This window comes from Electrophorus electricus, chromosome 25, assembly GCF_041902795.1.
Source record: "Electrophorus electricus isolate QZ-2024a chromosome 25, ASM4190279v1, whole genome shotgun sequence".
Taxonomy (NCBI): Eukaryota; Metazoa; Chordata; class Actinopteri; order Gymnotiformes; family Gymnotidae; genus Electrophorus; species Electrophorus electricus.
In genome coordinates this window covers 13,216,741-13,235,000 of record NC_137521.1, presented here as the reverse complement: position 1 = coordinate 13,235,000, position 18,260 = coordinate 13,216,741, and the positions used below count along the sequence as shown (strand labels likewise).

General features: G+C 51.5%; 1 protein-coding gene across 1 annotated transcript in view; it reads left to right on the top strand.

The window, feature by feature from the left end:
* sema6bb (sema domain, transmembrane domain (TM), and cytoplasmic domain, (semaphorin) 6Bb) overlaps positions 1-17,260 on the top strand; it is a 117,164-nt gene extending 99,904 nt beyond the window's left edge. The window contains exon 17 of the mRNA XM_035521968.2: positions 14,137-17,260. Within this exon, the coding sequence (XP_035377861.2) occupies positions 14,137-15,023 (887 nt within the window). The 3' untranslated portion in view covers positions 15,024-17,260. The remainder of the gene's footprint in view (positions 1-14,136) is intronic.
* The last annotated feature ends 1,000 nt before the right edge of the window (positions 17,261-18,260 follow it).

Sequence of the window (18,260 nt, the reverse complement as noted above, 5' to 3'; positions counted from 1 at the left end):
AACACAGGTCATTGTTATAGCACAGGTGAGTGATTTAACACAGGTCAGTGTTATAGCACAGGTGAGTGATTTAACACAGGTCAGTGTTATAGCACAGGTGAGTGATTTAACACAGGTCATTGTTATAGCACAGGTGAGTGATTTAACACAGGTCATTGTTATAGCACAGGTGAGTGATTTAACACAGGTCATTGTTATAGCACAGGTGAGTGATTTAACACAGGTCAGTGTTATAGCACAGGTGAGTGATTTAACACAGGTCATTGTTATAGCACAGGTGAGTGATTTAACACAGGTCATTGTTATAGCACAGGTGAGTGATTTAACACAGGTCATTGTTATAGCACAGGTGAGTGATTTAACACAGGTCATTGTTATAGCACAGGTGAGTGATTTAACACAGGTCAGTGTTATAGCACAGGTGAGTGATTTAACACAGGTCATTGTTATAGCACAGGTGAGTGATTTAACACAGGTCATTGTTATAGCACAGGTGAGTGATTTAACACAGGTCATTGTTATAGCACAGGTGAGTGATTTAACACAGGTCAGTGTTATAGCACAGGTGAGTGATTTAACACAGGTCATTGTTATAGCACAGGTCATCGATTGCCCTAACCCATTCCTGACCCCTTCGACTTTGCTACATGACACCCAGCACTGTGGTGTGTGTGTTTGTGTGTTTGTGTGTGTGTGTGTGTGTATTACGAATATAAGGAATTAAAGAAGGTGGCATTAATGATCACTCTGATATTGTCAGTTGGTTCATAAAAGTATCAAAGCGTTAGGAATCCGGGTATTGATCAGAGTATTGATCTGGGTATTGATAAGCTACTTTGCTGATGTGTCTGGGTAAAGCGTCACTGTGAAGCTGAGTGGAGTGTGTTGGATGCATCACACATGAAATGAGAAACGGTGTAACGGTTGCTGCTGTCATTTGATTGGATGGAAGTGAAGGACGTGTATGTGGGTCAGCAGCTAGAGTGAGGAGTCAGCAGGACGTGACTGGGTGGGATGGGCTTGGGGGTTGGGACGGCTACAGTGCTAACAGCCTCTACTCAGCTACAGATCGCAAGAGGAGGAAGATGAGCAGATGACGGTGGATCGATTTTCACTCTCATCTCTCTGGCTGAATCAGGGTCGAATGGATATTGAGGGACAGATCCATTATGTACAGCAGGAGGGAGGGAGAGAGAGAGGGAGAGAAAATGATATAGGGGGAAGAGTGGACATGGTAACAGACTACCACACCTACCCCACTACGTGTGGTGGTCACCCCCACTCTCACGCACTCATCACCTACCCCACTACGTGTGGTGGCCACCCCCACTCTCACGCACTCATCACCTACCCCACTACGTGTGGTGGCCACCCCCACTCTCACGCACTCATCACCTACCCCACTACGTGTGGTGGCCACCCCCACTCTCACGCACTCATCACCTACCCCACTACGTGTGGTGGCCACCCCCACTCTCACGCACTCATCACCTACCCCACCACGTGTGGTGGCCACCCCCACTCTCACGCACTCATCACCTACCCCACCACGTGTGGTGGCCACCCCCACTCTCACGCACTCATCACCTACCCCACCACGTGTGGTGGCCACCCCCACTCTCACGCACTCATCACCTACCCCACCACGTGTGGTGGCCACCCCCACTCTCACGCACTCATCACCTACCCCACCACGTGTGGTGGCCACCCCCACTCTCACGCCCTCATCACCTACCCCACCACGTGTGGTGGCCACCCCCACTCTCACGCCCTCATCACCTACCCCACCACGTGTGGTGGCCACCCCCACTCTCACGCCCTCATCACCTACCCCACCACGTGTGGTGGCCACCCCCACTCTCACGCCCTCATCACCTACCCCACCACGTGTGGTGGCCACCCCCACTCTCACGCCCTCATCACCTACCCCACCACGTGTGGTGGCCACCCCCACTCTCACGCCCTCATCACCTACCCCACCACGTGTGGTGGCCACCCCCACTCTCACGCCCTCATCACCTACCCCACCACGTGTGGTGGCCACCCCCACTCTCACGCCCTCATCACCTACCCCACCACGTGTGGTGGCCACCCCCACTCTCACGCCCTCATCACCTACCCCACCACGTGTGGTGGCCACCCCCACTCTCACGCCCTCATCACCTACCCCACCACGTGTGGTGGCCACCCCCACTCTCACGCCCTCATCACCTACCCCACCACGTGTGGTGGCCACCCCCACTCTCACGCCCTCATCACCTACCCCACCACGTGTGGTGGCCACCCCCACTCTCACGCACTCATCACCTACCCCACCACGTGTGGTGGCCACCCCCACTCTCACGCACTCATCACCTACCCCACCACGTGTGGTGGCCACCCCCACTCTCACGCACTCATCACCTACCCCACCACGTGTGGTGGCCACCCCCACTCTCACGCACTCATCACCTACCCCACCACGTGTGGTGGCCACCCCCACTCTCACGCACTCATCACCTACCCCACCACGTGTGGTGCTCACCCCCACTCTCACGCACTCATCACCTACCCCACCACGTGTGGTGGCCACCCCCACTCTCACGCACTCATCACCTACCCCACCACGTGTGGTGGCCACCCCCACTCTCACGCACTCATCACCTACCCCACCACGTGTGGTGGCCACCCCCACTCTCACGCACTCTTCACCTACCCCACCACGTGTGGTGGCCACCCCCACTCTCACGCACTCATCACCTACCCCACCACGTGTGGTGGCCACCCCCACTCTCACGCACTCATCACCTACCCCACCACGTGTGGTGCTCACCCCCACTCTCACGCACTCATCACCTACCCCACCACGTGTGGTGGCCACCCCCAGTCTCACGCACTCATCACCTACCCCACCACGTGTGGTGGCCACCCCCAGTCTCACGCACTCATCACCTACCCCACCACGTGTGGTGGCCACCCCCACTCTCACGCACTCATCACCTACCCCACCACGTGTGGTGGCCACCCCCACTCTCACGCACTCATCACCTACCCCACCACGTGTGGTGGCCACCCCCACTCTCACGCACTCATCACCTACCCCACCACGTGTGGTGGCCACCCCCACTCTCACGCACTCATCACCTACCCCACCACGTGTGGTGGCCACCCCCACTCTCACGCACTCATCACCTACCCCACCACGTGTGGTGCTCACCCCCACTCTCACGCACTCATCACCTACCCCACCACGTGTGGTGGCCACCCCCACTCTCACGCACTCATCACCTACCCCACTACGTGTGGTGGCCACCCCCACTCTCACGCACTCTTCACCTACCCCACTACGTGTGGTGGCCACCCCCACTCTCACGCACTCATCACCTACCCCACTACGTGTGGTGGCCACCCCCACTCTCACGCACTCATCACCTACCCCACTACGTGTGGTGCTCACCCCCACTCTCACGCACTCATCACCTACCCCACTACGTGTGGTGGCCACCCCCAGTCTCACGCACTCATCACCTACCCCACTACGTGTGGTGGCCACCCCCACTCTCACGCACTCATCACCTACCCCACTACGTGTGGTGGCCACCCCCACTCTCACGCACTCATCACCTACCCCACTACGTGTGGTGGCCACCCCCACTCTCACGCACTCATCACTTACCCCACTACGTGTGGTGGTCACCCCCACTCTCACGCACTCATCACCTACCCCACTACGTGTGGTGGCCACCCCCACTCTCACGCACTCATCACCTACCCCACTACGTGTGGTGGCCACCCCCACTCTCACGCACTCATCACTTACCCCACTACGTGTGGTGGTCACCCCCACTCTCACGCACTCATCACCTACCCCACCACGTGTGGTGGCCACCCCCACTCTCACGCCCTCATCACCTACCCCACTACGTGTGGTGGCCACCCCCACTCTCACGCACTCATCACCTACCCCACTACGTGCGGTGCTCATCCCCACTCTCACGCACTCATCACCTACCCCACTACGTGCGGTGGTCACCCCCACTCTCACGCACTCATCACCTACCCCACTACGTGTGGTGGTCACCCCCACTCTCACGCACTCATCACCTACCCCACCACGTGTGGTGGCCACCCCCACTCTCACGCACTCATCACCTACCCCACCACGTGTGGTGGCCACCCCCACTCTCACGCACTCATCACCTACCCCACTACGTGTGGTGGTCACCCCCACTCTCACGCACTCATCACCTACCCCACTACGTGTGGTGGCCACCCCCACTCTCACGCACTCATCACCTACCCCACCACGTGTGGTGGCCACCCCCACTCTCACGCACTCATCACCTACCCCACTACGTGTGGTGGCCACCCCCACTCTCACGCACTCATCACCTACCCCACCACGTGTGGTGGCCACCCCCACTCTCACGCACTCATCACCTACCCCACCACGTGTGGTGGTCACCCCCACTCTCACGCACTCATCACCTACCCCACCACGTGTGGTGGCCACCCCCACTCTCACGCACTCATCACCTACCCCACCACGTGTGGTGGCCACCCCCACTCTCACGCACTCATCACCTACCCCACCACGTGTGGTGGCCACCCCCACTCTCACGCACTCATCACCTACCCCACTACGTGTGGTGGTCACCCCCACTCTCACGTGGTTATGAGAGAAGGGAAATGGTATAACCCCGCCTTCAGCATTGGCCACGCCCTCTGTATGAATGCATGGAAGGTCCTGACAGACTCTCTCTCTCTCTCTCTCTCTCTCTCTCTCTCTCTCTATTTTCTTCCTTTCCCCTCACTTCTTAATGAGATACACTGATAAACTCGTCTGTGCTCAGATTTCAGATCAGCAAGTTCTTGAAACAACTTAGTGGTCGTTACAGTGATGAGTGCAAGTTGTGCAAACAGGGTGTAGGATTGCAGAGCTTGATAACCACAGTAACTGAAGGGAAAGCGCCAGCCTGTCCTTCAGAAGGGCTTTTTCAGTCTTCCAGTCCTCCCTCTGCTGTGATGTGAACCTCTTCCAGGTCGTGACCTCTCTCTCAGCTGTATCAGTTACAGGATTAGTGAGTCTTTTAACAGACTTTTAGCGGCAGCTCTGTTTCACCTGGTAAAAAAAAACCTTTTCACTCGGTGAAAGTGAGAGGCATATGAGGTGTGACAGAGGAGTGCACTGAAACCTCTTGGGCATGTGTATGAGAAAGATGGACTGTGTTCTGATCCACATGAAAAGAGAAGAGAGAGAGAAAATGTGTGTTAAAATCACAGCTTTCAGTAAACGGGGCCTGGGTCACTCAGACTAACATGGTCTTCCTGCACGTCTTTTTCTCTCTCTCTCCAACCCTCTTCCTCATCCTTTCTCCTCCTTCTCTGTGTGTCTCTACTGATCTCTTTTCTCCCATCCTCTCTGAGGGTCCAGTTCTCTGTCTCTCCATCTCTCTGTCTCTCTGTCTGTCTCTCAGTGAGAACAGTGTAGCGTGGTTGTTATGTTGCCACGGGCCGATGGAATTACAGCGGTGTGGAAATATTTTACGTAAGGACCTGTTTCAGCTCATCGAGCAGTGACTCGTGTTTACGCTCTGATGGAGGCATGTATGTGGTGGGCGTCACTGTTGCCGTGGAGCTCAGCGATCGCTATGGTAATAGGTGTAGTGAAAGCACTTGCTGACAAATTTGCAACAGCACGCTTATTTAATTTCCTGAGAACCAGCTGTGAATATTTATGTAGAGAGAGTGTGTATGAATTAACACGGACACACACACACACACACACACACACACACACACACACACACACACACACACACACACACACACACACATATAGAGCTTGTATGATTTAACATGGTCACATAGTCTCCCATACACACACATGCACAAACACATGTATATACATACATAGAGAGTGTGTATGAATGAACACAGACACATAGTCTCCCATATACACATGCACAAACACACAAATATATACAAACATAGTTACACACACATATATATGTATACACACACACAAACATACACAGTCAGCTTCTTTCACAGTACAGCCATAACCTGTGTGTGTGTGTGTGTGTGTGTGTGTGTTGTGTGTGTGTGTGTGTGTGTGTGTGTGTGCGTGTGTGTGTGTGTGTGTATGGGAGACTATGTGATCGTGTTAATTCATACAAGCTCTATATGTATGTGTGTGTGTCTGTGTGTCGTTGCGTACCTCACTCAGTTCTGTTGTTAATCTCCCTCCAGGGTCTGCATCTGACACTCAGGTCCCCATATCCTTCAAAACACCATCATTTATCTAGTCACACACACACACACACACACACACACTCACATACAGAGGTGCTGAGGGACAAGCCATCTGAATGAAAATCCACACATGATGTATGTTACGTGTGTGAGTGTGTGTGTGTGTGTGTGTGAGTGTGTGTGTGTGTGTGTGAGTGTGTGTGTGTGAGTGTGAGTGTGTGTGAGTGTGTGTTTGTGTGTGTGTGTGTGTGTGTGTGAGTGTGAGTGTGTGTGAGTGTGTGTGAGTGTGTGTGAGTGTGTGTGTGTGTGAGTGTGTGTGTGTGTGAGTGTGTTTGTGTGTGTGTGTGTGTGTGTGTGTGAGTGTGTGTGTGTGTGAGTGTGTGTGTGTGAGTGTGTGTGTGTGTGAGTGTGTGTGAGTGTGTGTGTGTGTGTGTGTGTGTGAGTGTGTGTGTGTGTGTGTGTGTGTGAAAGAGAGAAATAGCAAGTCAGCATTTAAAGGTCATAGAAGTGGTGTCTTGGCCTTGAATGAGAGAATGGATCCAAGAGAGTGAAGCAGAAGAGAAGGTAGAGGAAGAAGGGAGTGAAGGAGAGAGAGAGAGAGAGAGAGAGAGAGAGATACAAGGTAGCAGTAGCAGTAGAACCATTGCAGATGGATGGTGGTTTTTGGAAGTGTCTCTCTGAGGAGAGGTGTGTGTGTGTGTTCGTGTGTGTGTGTACATACCCCGACCCCAGCCAATCAGAGGGCTGGACAGCTGGTCTGGTTGCCGTGGGAGCTGGACTTCAGCAGTGCTAATGTGCCCTGGGGCAGGTGGGCAGGCCTGCCCTAACAGATGAGGACAGGACAGGCTGGTGGAGACACTGCAGCCCGTGGGTTTCCTGTGGTGTTTACTAGCATCTCTGATCCAGTCTGGCTCTTCCAGGACGCCTACAGCTGTCTCTGCAGGCGATTCATGTCCCAGTCTTAACGCACCTGGTCCAGCCAATCGGGACATGGCGTAACTGGGTCAGGTATGTGGTGTGTGTCCCGGAGCCAGACTGGGAGGGTGACGATGTCTGTTACACTGCTCGCCTGTAGCAGAAGGGTACGGAAAAAAAACCATCGTGCTTCCGACACGAGGGTTACAGCGTGCGAGAGGGAGCAGGTGGGAGAGTGTTGTGAACGGTGCACACACGGCCCACGGCTGCCATGCCGATGGTGTCGGCCGTGCGATCTGGCCGCCCGTGCCGGCTCTGAAGTGTCCCTTACCCACTTACTCGCCGGGCAGTGTCGTTGTCCGGGGCACGTGGGTAAATAAAAGCCCCGCGGTAGGTGCTGTGTGTGATGTGGATACGCTGTGTACCTATTCGCTGGTGTAATCGTGTCTGTGCCGGCGTCGGAGTGACGGATTGGATGATGCCGGGACAGCTCGCAGTTCTGCGTTGTTTTTTTTTGGTGAGCATAGGTGGGGGGTGGTCTATATGGGCGGGTCCTTGTTTTCTTGAGTGTGTTATGGCCTCAGCACTCATCATTTTAAACAAGCACTACTTCTCCACATCACACAGACCTCTAATGCACTTTGTCAGTGATGATAAGTGCAGTTATGCTTATGTTAGACAATGCTTGGACCCCTCCAGTCGCGTGCTTTACTATGGGATGTCTGTAATTAAAACTCTAAAACTCTACATGTCACTTTCCTGAAGGTTCTCTGTGTTGCGTGCACGTATATTAATCTGTTAGTCAGTTTTTCAGCATCTGTGTGTGTGTGTGTGTGTGTGGGTGTGTGTGTGTGTGTGTGTGTGTGTGTGTGTGTGTGTGGGTGTGTGTGTGTGTGTGTGTGTGGGGGTGCGCTGTTGCGTGGCCAGTTGGTTGGATGGCTTTTATCTGTGTGTCTTGGGGAACCTTATGCAACACCACATAACTTGTTACTGCCATGAGGGAAGGACTGAAAGAGAGAGAGAGAGAGAGAGAGAGAGAGAGAGAGAGAGAGAGAGAGAGAGAGAGAGAGAGAGAGAGAGAGAGAGAGAGAGAGAGAGAGAGAGAGAGAGAGAGAGAGAGAGAGAGAGAGAGAGAGAGAGAGAGAGAAGATACAGAACTCACACTGATTCATCAACTCAAGCCATGCGTTCAGTCTCTAATCACTCACACACACACACACAGGCACACACACACTCAGTCGCGTGTAGCAACATGTGCCCCCCACACACACATACACAGTCTTGATGAGTACAGACCCTAGCTGTTGAATAACTCGGTTTTGTTGTATAAGTCTGCGTGTCAGCTGATGCCGTGTTCTGGGTTAGCGAGCTGGCACTTGGCCACACCGCCTCCTCGTCCTGTCAGGGCCGTATATCAGTCAGCCGCGTCTCAGAGAGATTACAGTCTGCTCCCACACCACCACTAGAAGGTTAATGACACCAGCCTTAAACCCGAGGCCAGGTTAAGGCGGGAGGTTCTCGTTAGTACCCTGTTAGCGTCCTGCCCTGTGAGAGGGAGAAAGAGACCCGCAGAGAGAGAGAGACAAAAGAGTACACAGAGGGAGAGAGAGTGAGAAGAAAGAGAACACAGAGGGAGAGAGAGTGAGAAGAAAGAGAACAGAGGGAGAGAGAGTGAGAAGAAAGAGAACACAGAGGGAGAGAGAGTGAGAAGAAAGAGAACACAGAGAAAGGCGGGAGAGTGACAGAGTGATGGAGCGAGACGAGGCGAGACGAGTCCCGAGACGGACGGTGGAAAATGAAAGGATGTGACAGAAGGGAGGGAGGGAGGGAGAGAGAGAGACACACACACAGCCCCCGTGGCATTATGGACACGCCTCCATTAGGCTTTAACTAACTCAGGGGCAAAAAGTGGACGAGAGAGAGAGAGAGTGAAACAAAAAGAGAGAGAGATTGAGAGAGAGAAAGACAGAGAGAAGGGGAGTGAGACAGAGAGAGAGAGAGAGAGAGAGAGAGAGTGAAACAAAAAGAGAGTGAGATTGAGAGAGAGAAAGACAGAGAGAAGGGGAGTGAGAGAGAGAGAGAGAGAGAGAGAGAGAAGAGAGAAGAGAATGTTCTAGCCTTCCAGACATTCTAAGGCATCTTTCTCATTAAGAGGAAATGGTTGTGTATTCTGCTCATTTCTATCAGAGGCCCCAACATCAGTAGACTGTACACACACACACACACACACACACACACACACACACACTCACACACACACACACACTCACACACACACACACACACACACACACACACACACACACACACACACGTACACACACACACACCCACACACACACACATACACACACACACTCACACACACACTCACACACACATGTACACGTTCACACACACACACACACACACACACACACACACACACACACACACACACACACACACACACAAGGTCAGGCCAGATAGCATGATTTAAATTGGCTTTTTTCTCCCAAATAAGCAAGATGAATTTCCACTGAGATTATTACCTACAGATATGTGGTGTGTTGTGAGCTGTGTGTGTGTGATGTGTGTTGTGAGCTGTTGTGTGTGATGTGTGTTGTGAGCTGTTGTGTGTGTGTGATGTGGTGTGTTGTGAACTGTTGTGTGTGATGTGTGTTGTAAGCTGTGTGTGTGTGATGTGGTGTGTTGTGAGCTGTTGTGTGTGTGTGTGTGTTTGCTGGTTCAAGATCATTTAGAAAGCTGGAAAATGTGCAGAATGCTAGAATAAAGCCATCAAGTAGACACACACACACACACACACACATACACACACACCGTAATTCTTACCAGGTTAAATAAACACTCCTGCTGCCTGCAAAAATAATTATTTAGGATTGTTTTTTAGGCCCATTCACGTATGAAAGGTTATGTACCTGCTAGTACATTTAACATTTTATACTGGACATTTTAACATTTTATAATGGAAATTTTAGAGCTCAAAGACATATAAAATGAGAGGAAAATACTGTTTAAAAATCCACAAGGCAAAAATGAACCTTTGAACAAACTTCACCTTGAAGCATCGACCCTGGGTGGCATGACCTATTGATCGATGGTGCTGGGTGTAGCTGTGCCGGGCGTAGCTGTGCTGGGTGTTAAAGTGTTGTGTGTGAGCACAGAGGGAACCACGTCTGCCTCTGTGTGATGGACGTGCTGGAGACAGACAGAGACGTCTGGGAGGAGGGACAGGACCCGTCCAGAGAGACTGTCCCGCACATCGGTCAGCCACATAAAGGCATAAACAGTCACATCGTCATGTAACATTCAGAGTCACATCAACAGAGGGGGGGAAGAGAGAGAGAGAGAGAGAGAGAGAGAAAGAGGGAGAGAGAGAAAGAGGGAGGGAGAGAGAGAGGAAGAGAGAGATAGAGAGGGAGAGAGATAGAGAGAGAGATAGAGAGGGAGAGAGAGAGGGGAAGAGAGATAGAGAGGGAGAGAGAGAGAGAGGGAGAGGGAGGGAGAGAGGGAGAGATAGAGAGGGAGAGAGAGGGAGAGGGAGATATGAACAAATCGAGAGACTGATGAGTACGTAGGGTATATTCACAAAGACAGAACAGTGTTCGAAGCACAAATGGAGGCAGATCAGAACAGATATGCACAAATGATCATATCAGGAATCAGAATTAGAGAGACAGACAAGTATAGAGATGAAACAAAATAAGGCCAATTATGGCATCCAGAGGAAGAGAGAGTGAAGGACAGTCAAGGGGGAGACACCCCACAGACACACTCACGGTCTGATAAATGTACTTTCACTGAATACTGAATTACTGAACAGATTTAAGGTCTCATTTCAGTAATGTGACCCACGCTGCCAAAGAAAACATCTAGATCAGCACTATTGCAGAGCAGGACACTCCAGGGGCAAACACCACAATATACTGGCAAACACCACATTATACTGACAAACAGCACTTTATACTGGCAAACACCACATTTTACTGACAAACACCACATTATATTTGAATGATGGTTTACTGACAAACACCACATTTTACTGACAAACACCACATTATACTGGAACAAAGGTTTACTGGCAAACACCACATTATACTGGAATGATGGTTTACTGACAAACACCACATTATACTGGAACGAAGGTTTACTGGCAAACACCACATTATACCAGAACAGTGGTTTACTGGTAAACACCACATTAAACTGGAACAACGATTTACTGGTAAACATCACATTATACTGGAACGATGGTTTACTGCCAAACACCACATTATACTGACAAACACCACATTATACTGGAACAACAGTTTACTGGTAAACACCACATTATACTGGAACGACGGTTTACTGACAAACCTCACATTATACTGGCAAACACCACATTATACTGGTAAACACCACAATATACCAGTCCCGTGGGTGAGAAACACGCCACTGATCTCCAAACTGACACGGGCGACCTCCTTGCTCTTATATTCTCGAAACGCTCACAGCACATGTAAAGGGCGAGGGACCAAACTGAAGCAGCAGGGGGCGCTGTTTTAAATATTCATGTGCAAACATGCATGTGTATGGAAATGAGCGATCACTATTGTTTTCTGTAATGTATAATCATATGGTGTGTTTGCTTATGCACGAGGATGTTAATAATCCCGGCGATTCATTTACGACTCGCCGTTTTCCAGCCGGGGCCCAGCAGGAGCGGAGGAGTGGACCGAGCTAATAACCCCGCCGCCCAGTCTCACCTGGGTGTAATAGCTGCTGTTTGTCTCCATTAAAATGGGCCTGCCAGACAATAAAAGGTGTTGTTTTTAATGTCCGCTGCTCACAAAGGCCCCAGCGTCTGACGTTTATCTGTTTACGGAGGGAAGTGATTTATTGCCCAGACACAGACGAGTGTTTTGCCACCGTGATTTAGCAGATAGAGTGAACATTTGTACAGGGCGACAACTCCGGCCCAGCTAACCCGAGAAGCGGCGCAACACACGGCCTTGACCCCTCTCGCTCTCACCTCCTCTCTAGCTCCTATTCTCACTCGCGCTCACCTCCTCTCTAGCTCCTATATCTCTCTCGCTCTCACCTCCTCTCTAGCTCCTATTCTCTCTCGCTCTCACCTCCTCTCTAGCTCCTATTCTCTCTCGCTCTCACCTCCTCTCTAGCTCCTATTCTCTCTCGCTCTCACCTCCTCTCTAGCTCCTATTCTCACTCGCGCTCACCTCCTCTCTAGCTCCTATTCTCTCTCGCTCTCACCTCCTCTCTAGCTCCTATTCTCTCTCACGCTCACCTCCTCTCTAGCTCCTATTCTCTCTCGCTCTCACCTCCTCTCTAGCTCCTATTCTCTCTCGCTCTCACCTCCTCTCTAGCTCCTATTCTCACTCGCGCTCACCTCCTCTCTAGCTCCTATTCTCTCTCGCTCTCACCTCCTCTCTAGCTCCTATTCTCTCTCACGCTCACCTCCTCTCTAGCTCCTATTCTCTCTCGCTCTCACCTCCTCTCTAGCTCCTATTCTCACTCGCGCTCACCTCCTCTCTAGCTCCTATTCTCTCTCATTCTCACCTCCTCTCTAGCTCCTATTCTATCTCGCGCTCACCTTTTCTCTAGCTCCTATTCTCTCTCGCTCTCACCTCCTCTCTAGCTCCTATTCTCACTCACGCTCACCTCCTCTCTAGCTCCTATTCTCTCTCGCTCTCACCTCCTCTCTAGTTCCTATTCTCTCTCGCTCTCACCTCCTCTAGCTCCTATTCTCACTCACGCTCACCTCCTCTCTAGCTCCTATTCTCTCTCACTCTCACCTCCTCTCTAGCTCCTATTCTCTCTCGCTCTCACCTCCTCTCTAGATCCTATTCTCTCTCGCTCTCACCTCCTCTCTAGCTCCTATTCTCTCTCACGCTCACCTCCTCTTTAGCTCCTATTCTCTCTCGCTCTCACCTCCTCTCTAGCTCCTATTCTCTCTCGCTCTCACCTCCTCTCTAGCTCCTATTCTCACTCGCGCTCACCTCCTCTCTAGCTCCTATTCTCTCTCGCTCTCACCTCCTCTCTAGCTCCTATTCTCTCTCTCTCTCACCTCCTCTCTAGATCCTATTCTCTCTCACTCTCACCTCCTCTCTAGCTCCTATTCTCTCTCTCTCACCTCCTCTCTAGATCCTATTCTCTCTCACTCTCACCTCCTCTCTAGCTCCTATTCTCTCTCGCTCTCACCTCCTCTCTAGCTCCTATTCTCTCTCGCTCTCACCTCCTCTCTAGCTCCTATTCTCACTCGCGTTCACCTCCTCTCTAGCTCCTATTCTCTCTCACTCTCACCTCCTCTCTAGCTCCTATTCTCTCTCGCTCTCACCTCCTCTCTAGCTCCTATTCTCTCTCGCTCTCACCTCCTTTCTCCTCTTTTGCTTTGTTTTTGTCTCTCTCAGTTTCATGGTTCTCTCTTCCTTGTTCTCTCTCTCTGAGCGTCTGTTCGTGCTCCTCCGACATCACGAGCTCACTGTTCTACACGTGCCTGCCTCATTAGCTGCCAACGACTGCACTCGCACTCTCCCCGGCGCTCACGCCAATAATTCTGCTGGCGTCACACGTCTGAGGAGGCGTGTGTGTTTTAGGAGGCCCGCTAGCATCGCGCTAACGCTCTACTGCGTAATTAGAGGACTCAGACTGGGCAGCTGGGTAGGAGATGGATCTCGGAGTCGCTTTCCACGGGAGGGTAAAAGCAGCAAGAACGCAAAGAGCACTGGGACCTCTTCTCAGTCAGGAAGACAGTTATTATCGCCATTAAAATGACCATCCACTTTAGGTGATGAGTGTAATTATTCCCTACACCAGTGGTTTATGTTCCCTGTGATGTGTTCACCCTCCCGCTGAGAAAGAAACGGATCTTCTGAGCTTCTGTGACTGAGGAAAGAAGGTGGAAGGAAGAGTTATTCATTTAGTGCTGTTCATTACAGTGGTAACGTGTGTGTGTGTGTGTGTGTGTGTGTGTGTGTGCGTTGTCAGGCCTCCTGCAGGAGAGTTACGTGGAGGAGCCAGATGGCCTGGTGTCAATCAACCTGCTGGTGATGTCGGCGGTTTCAGCGTTTGCCACGGGGGCGGCACTGTCAGGCCTGATGGTGTGCTGGATCATGACGGTCAAGCATCGGTCCAAGGCAGGCGGGTCCGGCCAGGGCGGCCGTCACAAGGGCGACAAAGAGCAGGGCATGCTGGGACATGGGCGCCGCGGTTCCGGGATCAGCGTGACGCGGATCAGCGGCGGCGAGAGGCCTCGTTCCCAGGTGGACAACCTCTTCACCAACGGGTGGCCCAAGGCGGGGGACCTGGAACCGGGTTTACCCACCCCTGAGCAGACCCCCCTTCAGCAGAAACGCCCCTCGCCAAACGTGCACCTGCCCGACGCCGACTGGGACCAGAGCCAGACCTTCATCGCTCAGATGGGTCCGGGAAACACCGCCGTCATGTACCTGAGCTCCGACTACCTCCAGGGCAGCGGTGGAGGGGGCCAGGAGGATGCGGGCGAGCCCGTGCCCACCGTGGACCGGCAGCGGTATCTCATGCTGTCTCACCCGCTCATCCAGAGGGGACAGGATGGGCGCCCGTCGGCAGTGCCGACGCGTAACTCTGCAGGCGAGTACCGGCCCGTGACGCCACAGGACTCGCCCGACCGCAGGAGGGCGGTGTCGGCGCCCGGCACGCAGTCGGACTACGGAGACCCGCCGCGTTGGACCCGCAACGGGCTCGGCTACAACAGTAACAACAGCACGCCCCCCGTGTGGCACCACCACCCCGTACAGCCACGCACCAACGCCGCGCTCCCGCGGCCCGGCCTCCATGCCGCCAGGGGACTCAGCGAGCCGCGGGACTATGGCCACGCACCCGGCGGCCAGTGAGGCGAGTTACGGTGACTCTCCTGCCATGTCCCGCCCGGTCTGTCTCCAAAAACCCACCTCCAGGACCACAGCTGAAGAGAGTGATGAGAGACTGAGGACATGGAGGAGTGAGACCTGCATTCCTCACTGCCTCCACTGCCTCGCCGCTCACCCACGAGAATACTGCGCGCCTCTGACTGGAGAGCAGGAAGCATCTCACTTGACTCGTTCTCACAGAGATGGTCAGTGGATGACCTGGTCAATGTGTGTGTGTGTGTGTGTGTGTGTGTGTGTGTGTGTGTGTGTGTGTCCTCGATGGAACCGAGCTGCCACGAGACCGAGGTGAGCTCAGATAAAGTACTCCATTCACAGAGAAAACGTGAACACGGAGGGTTGAGGCTGCTCAGCTGTGACCCCAACACTGGAGCTCCTCCCTTAGCCTGATGTCACCTGACTCCACCCACCACCTGACTCCATTCCCAGACTTCCCTTTTTATCTGTGTATTATGAAGCAATGAAAATTCAACTGCCCTGCGACCTTACGTCTAAAGACGTAAAGTGATTTATGTCTAAAGACGTGCTTTTCTGCCAGACATGTGTTGGTAAACAGAACCAAAAACTGTGGAAATTTGCTGCTCTGCAAACAACAGTGGCCAGAAGCCAGGGAACCGCTGGCAGAACTCTGGGACGGTATTGATATTAATATTAATAAGAGTGGTAATTGAGAGTGGGCCCATTTGGTGTGTATGTGTGTCTGTGAGAGAGACCCAAGGTCATTGCGTCTGGTGTGGGGTTTGCTGCTGGTCGAACTCTGAGCGCTGTGGTCTGTCTGTGATCTGTCTGTGGTCTGTCTGCTCTCAGGGCCTCGTGGTGGTTCTCTTGTTTTTGGTCCTTATGCCTCACTGCCCAGACGGTCTTCTCTTTCTCTCTTTCTGTTTTTTTCTCCCTCTTTTCTTCTCCTGTCCCTCCCTGGTTTTTCTTTCCTTATGTGAAGATCTCTCTCTCCCTCTCTCTCTCTCTCTCTCTCTTTCTCTCTCTCTGTTTCTCTCTCTCCCTCTCTGTTTCTCTCTCTCTCTCTCTCTCTCTCCCCTCCCTTTCTCTCTCTCTCTCTCTCTCCCCTCCCTTTCTCTCTCTCTCTCTCTCTCTCTCTCTCTCTCTCTCTCTCTCTCTCCCTGTCTCTCTCTGTCCTGCTGTCATCCTGTGCCTGTCCCCCACCACACCGGGACACTGAGACACACTGTGATGTCCCAAGCCCTTCCCAAAGACACGCAGACATCAGGACATCTTCTGTCCGGGCCCAGAGTCTTTGTGATGGTGGTGCCCCCAGGGTGTGTGTGAGAGTGTGTGTGTGTGTGTGTGTGATAAGAGAGGTACCCTCCCATCTCAAGCCGTAACCAGACAGAACAAACGGGTCTCAGTGCAAGCGTGCATGCAAACCTAATAGAAGGAACTCCGTTTTGAGGCGGAATGGTACGTTCTCATGCAGAAAACACACAGACATGTGAAGAAGCACAAGAGGAATTGATTTGCATTTTGTAAAGTTGTAGAGAACATATATTAGCCAGCACTGATCTTTTTATATCTGATTTGTTGGTTTGATTGTTTGTTTTTTGTGCTAATGTTATAGGTTGGTTTTTCATCTGATGTGATTTGGTTGGCTCTCTGGTGTATGCGTTTTTATGCTGATTGGAGGATGTGATGATGGTGATGATGATACTGTGAACTGAATCTCATTCGCTCCTGATTGGTTGACAGAAATTCTTTTGATTTTTTTTTTTCTTCTCAGAACAAAAGTGTCCTACAAAAGGGGGAAAAAGAAAAAAAAGCCATCTTTGATTTGGCAGAGGTGACAGACCTGTGCATCTCTGTAGGGACCGTGAGCACTGCGTTCCCTTCACTGTCCATAACTTCAGTGCTTAAATGTAATTTAAGTCAGCTGTCTGCATGAACACGGCCTCGATGTGCGTGCACTTCCACAGGGCCCGCCAGAGGGCGCCACTGAGCTCCCTTACACTCTCCATCAATAAGACAGTTACATGCATGGCCAATTAAACAAAAGAGTGAAAACATATGCACACACACATACGTGCGTGCACGCACACACACACACACACACACACACACACACACACACAGAAGTGAAGGATGAAATAGAAATCACACGCAAACATAAAATGCCACTGAAAATCTCCGTCACTACACATGGAGGCTGTGTGTTCTATGAAATTTTCTTATTCTAATAAACCACCTTGATGCAGTTTCTCTTCTTTTGTCTTTAATCACCCACATATGACTGAATCTCCAATAACATTCAGCAGCCCTGAGTCATTCTGTGTAAATTGGAGTTATTCTGAGTACTTATTCTTCATTAAGCAGCCAAAAGTGTCACTAGTGACTCAGAAATGTTCGTGGCAGATTCAGACAGTGGGAGTGGTGTCTCCATGGTTAACGTGCTTGATGGATAATCAGAAGGTTGCCAGTTCAAACCCCACTGCTGCCAAGCTGTGACTGTTGGGCCCCTGAGCAAGACCCTTAACCCTCAAGTTGTGTTCAGTCAGAATTATAAATCATTTTTGACAAAACTGCCAGATAAATGTAATTAGAACATGTTTTGATGAAGGAGAATTGATTTGATGGCATGCTTGATTTGAAATCTTGGTTGATTTGAAATTGAGTCATTTTTAAAATTGATCTCTAAACTCAAACATTCTGAGGTAAGCAGTATATCTGTAGGTCCTTAAAAAAGTCCCTGTCTCAAATTCATTTGCTAATGTTTTTTGGTATTAATAATATGAAATTATTAAGGCACAAGTTCTCAGCCTCATGCTCTGCCAGTTACAACCCCCTGCTCTAGTTCTTCAGCGTTACCGAAACTGGAACAAGGTCTGGTGGAGCAGGGAAAACCTGTTCCGGCTTTTCTCAGCCCAGGCCTGGTTTTTGCTCTAACCCACTGCGAGGTGGAAACGAGTTAAACCATGAACTCTCCTGTAGACGCTGAGGCCTGTGTGGAGGGATACAGCTCTAAACTGGGTTACAGCCCTCCAATAGTCTGAGAAACCAGGATGAGATGACAAGGTTCTTATTCGTCATTTCCAACCGTTATCTAACGGGCTTCACCGCTGCGTGTTGAGCTCGTCTGCTTCTAGAGCCCGGCACGGTAACACAGAACCGCTGCTGACCAGTCGGGGGCACTGTACTGCCAAAAGTAAAGCCTGTTTATGTTAACTTGGTAGTCGCTTGTTGCCATGTTATGATTAT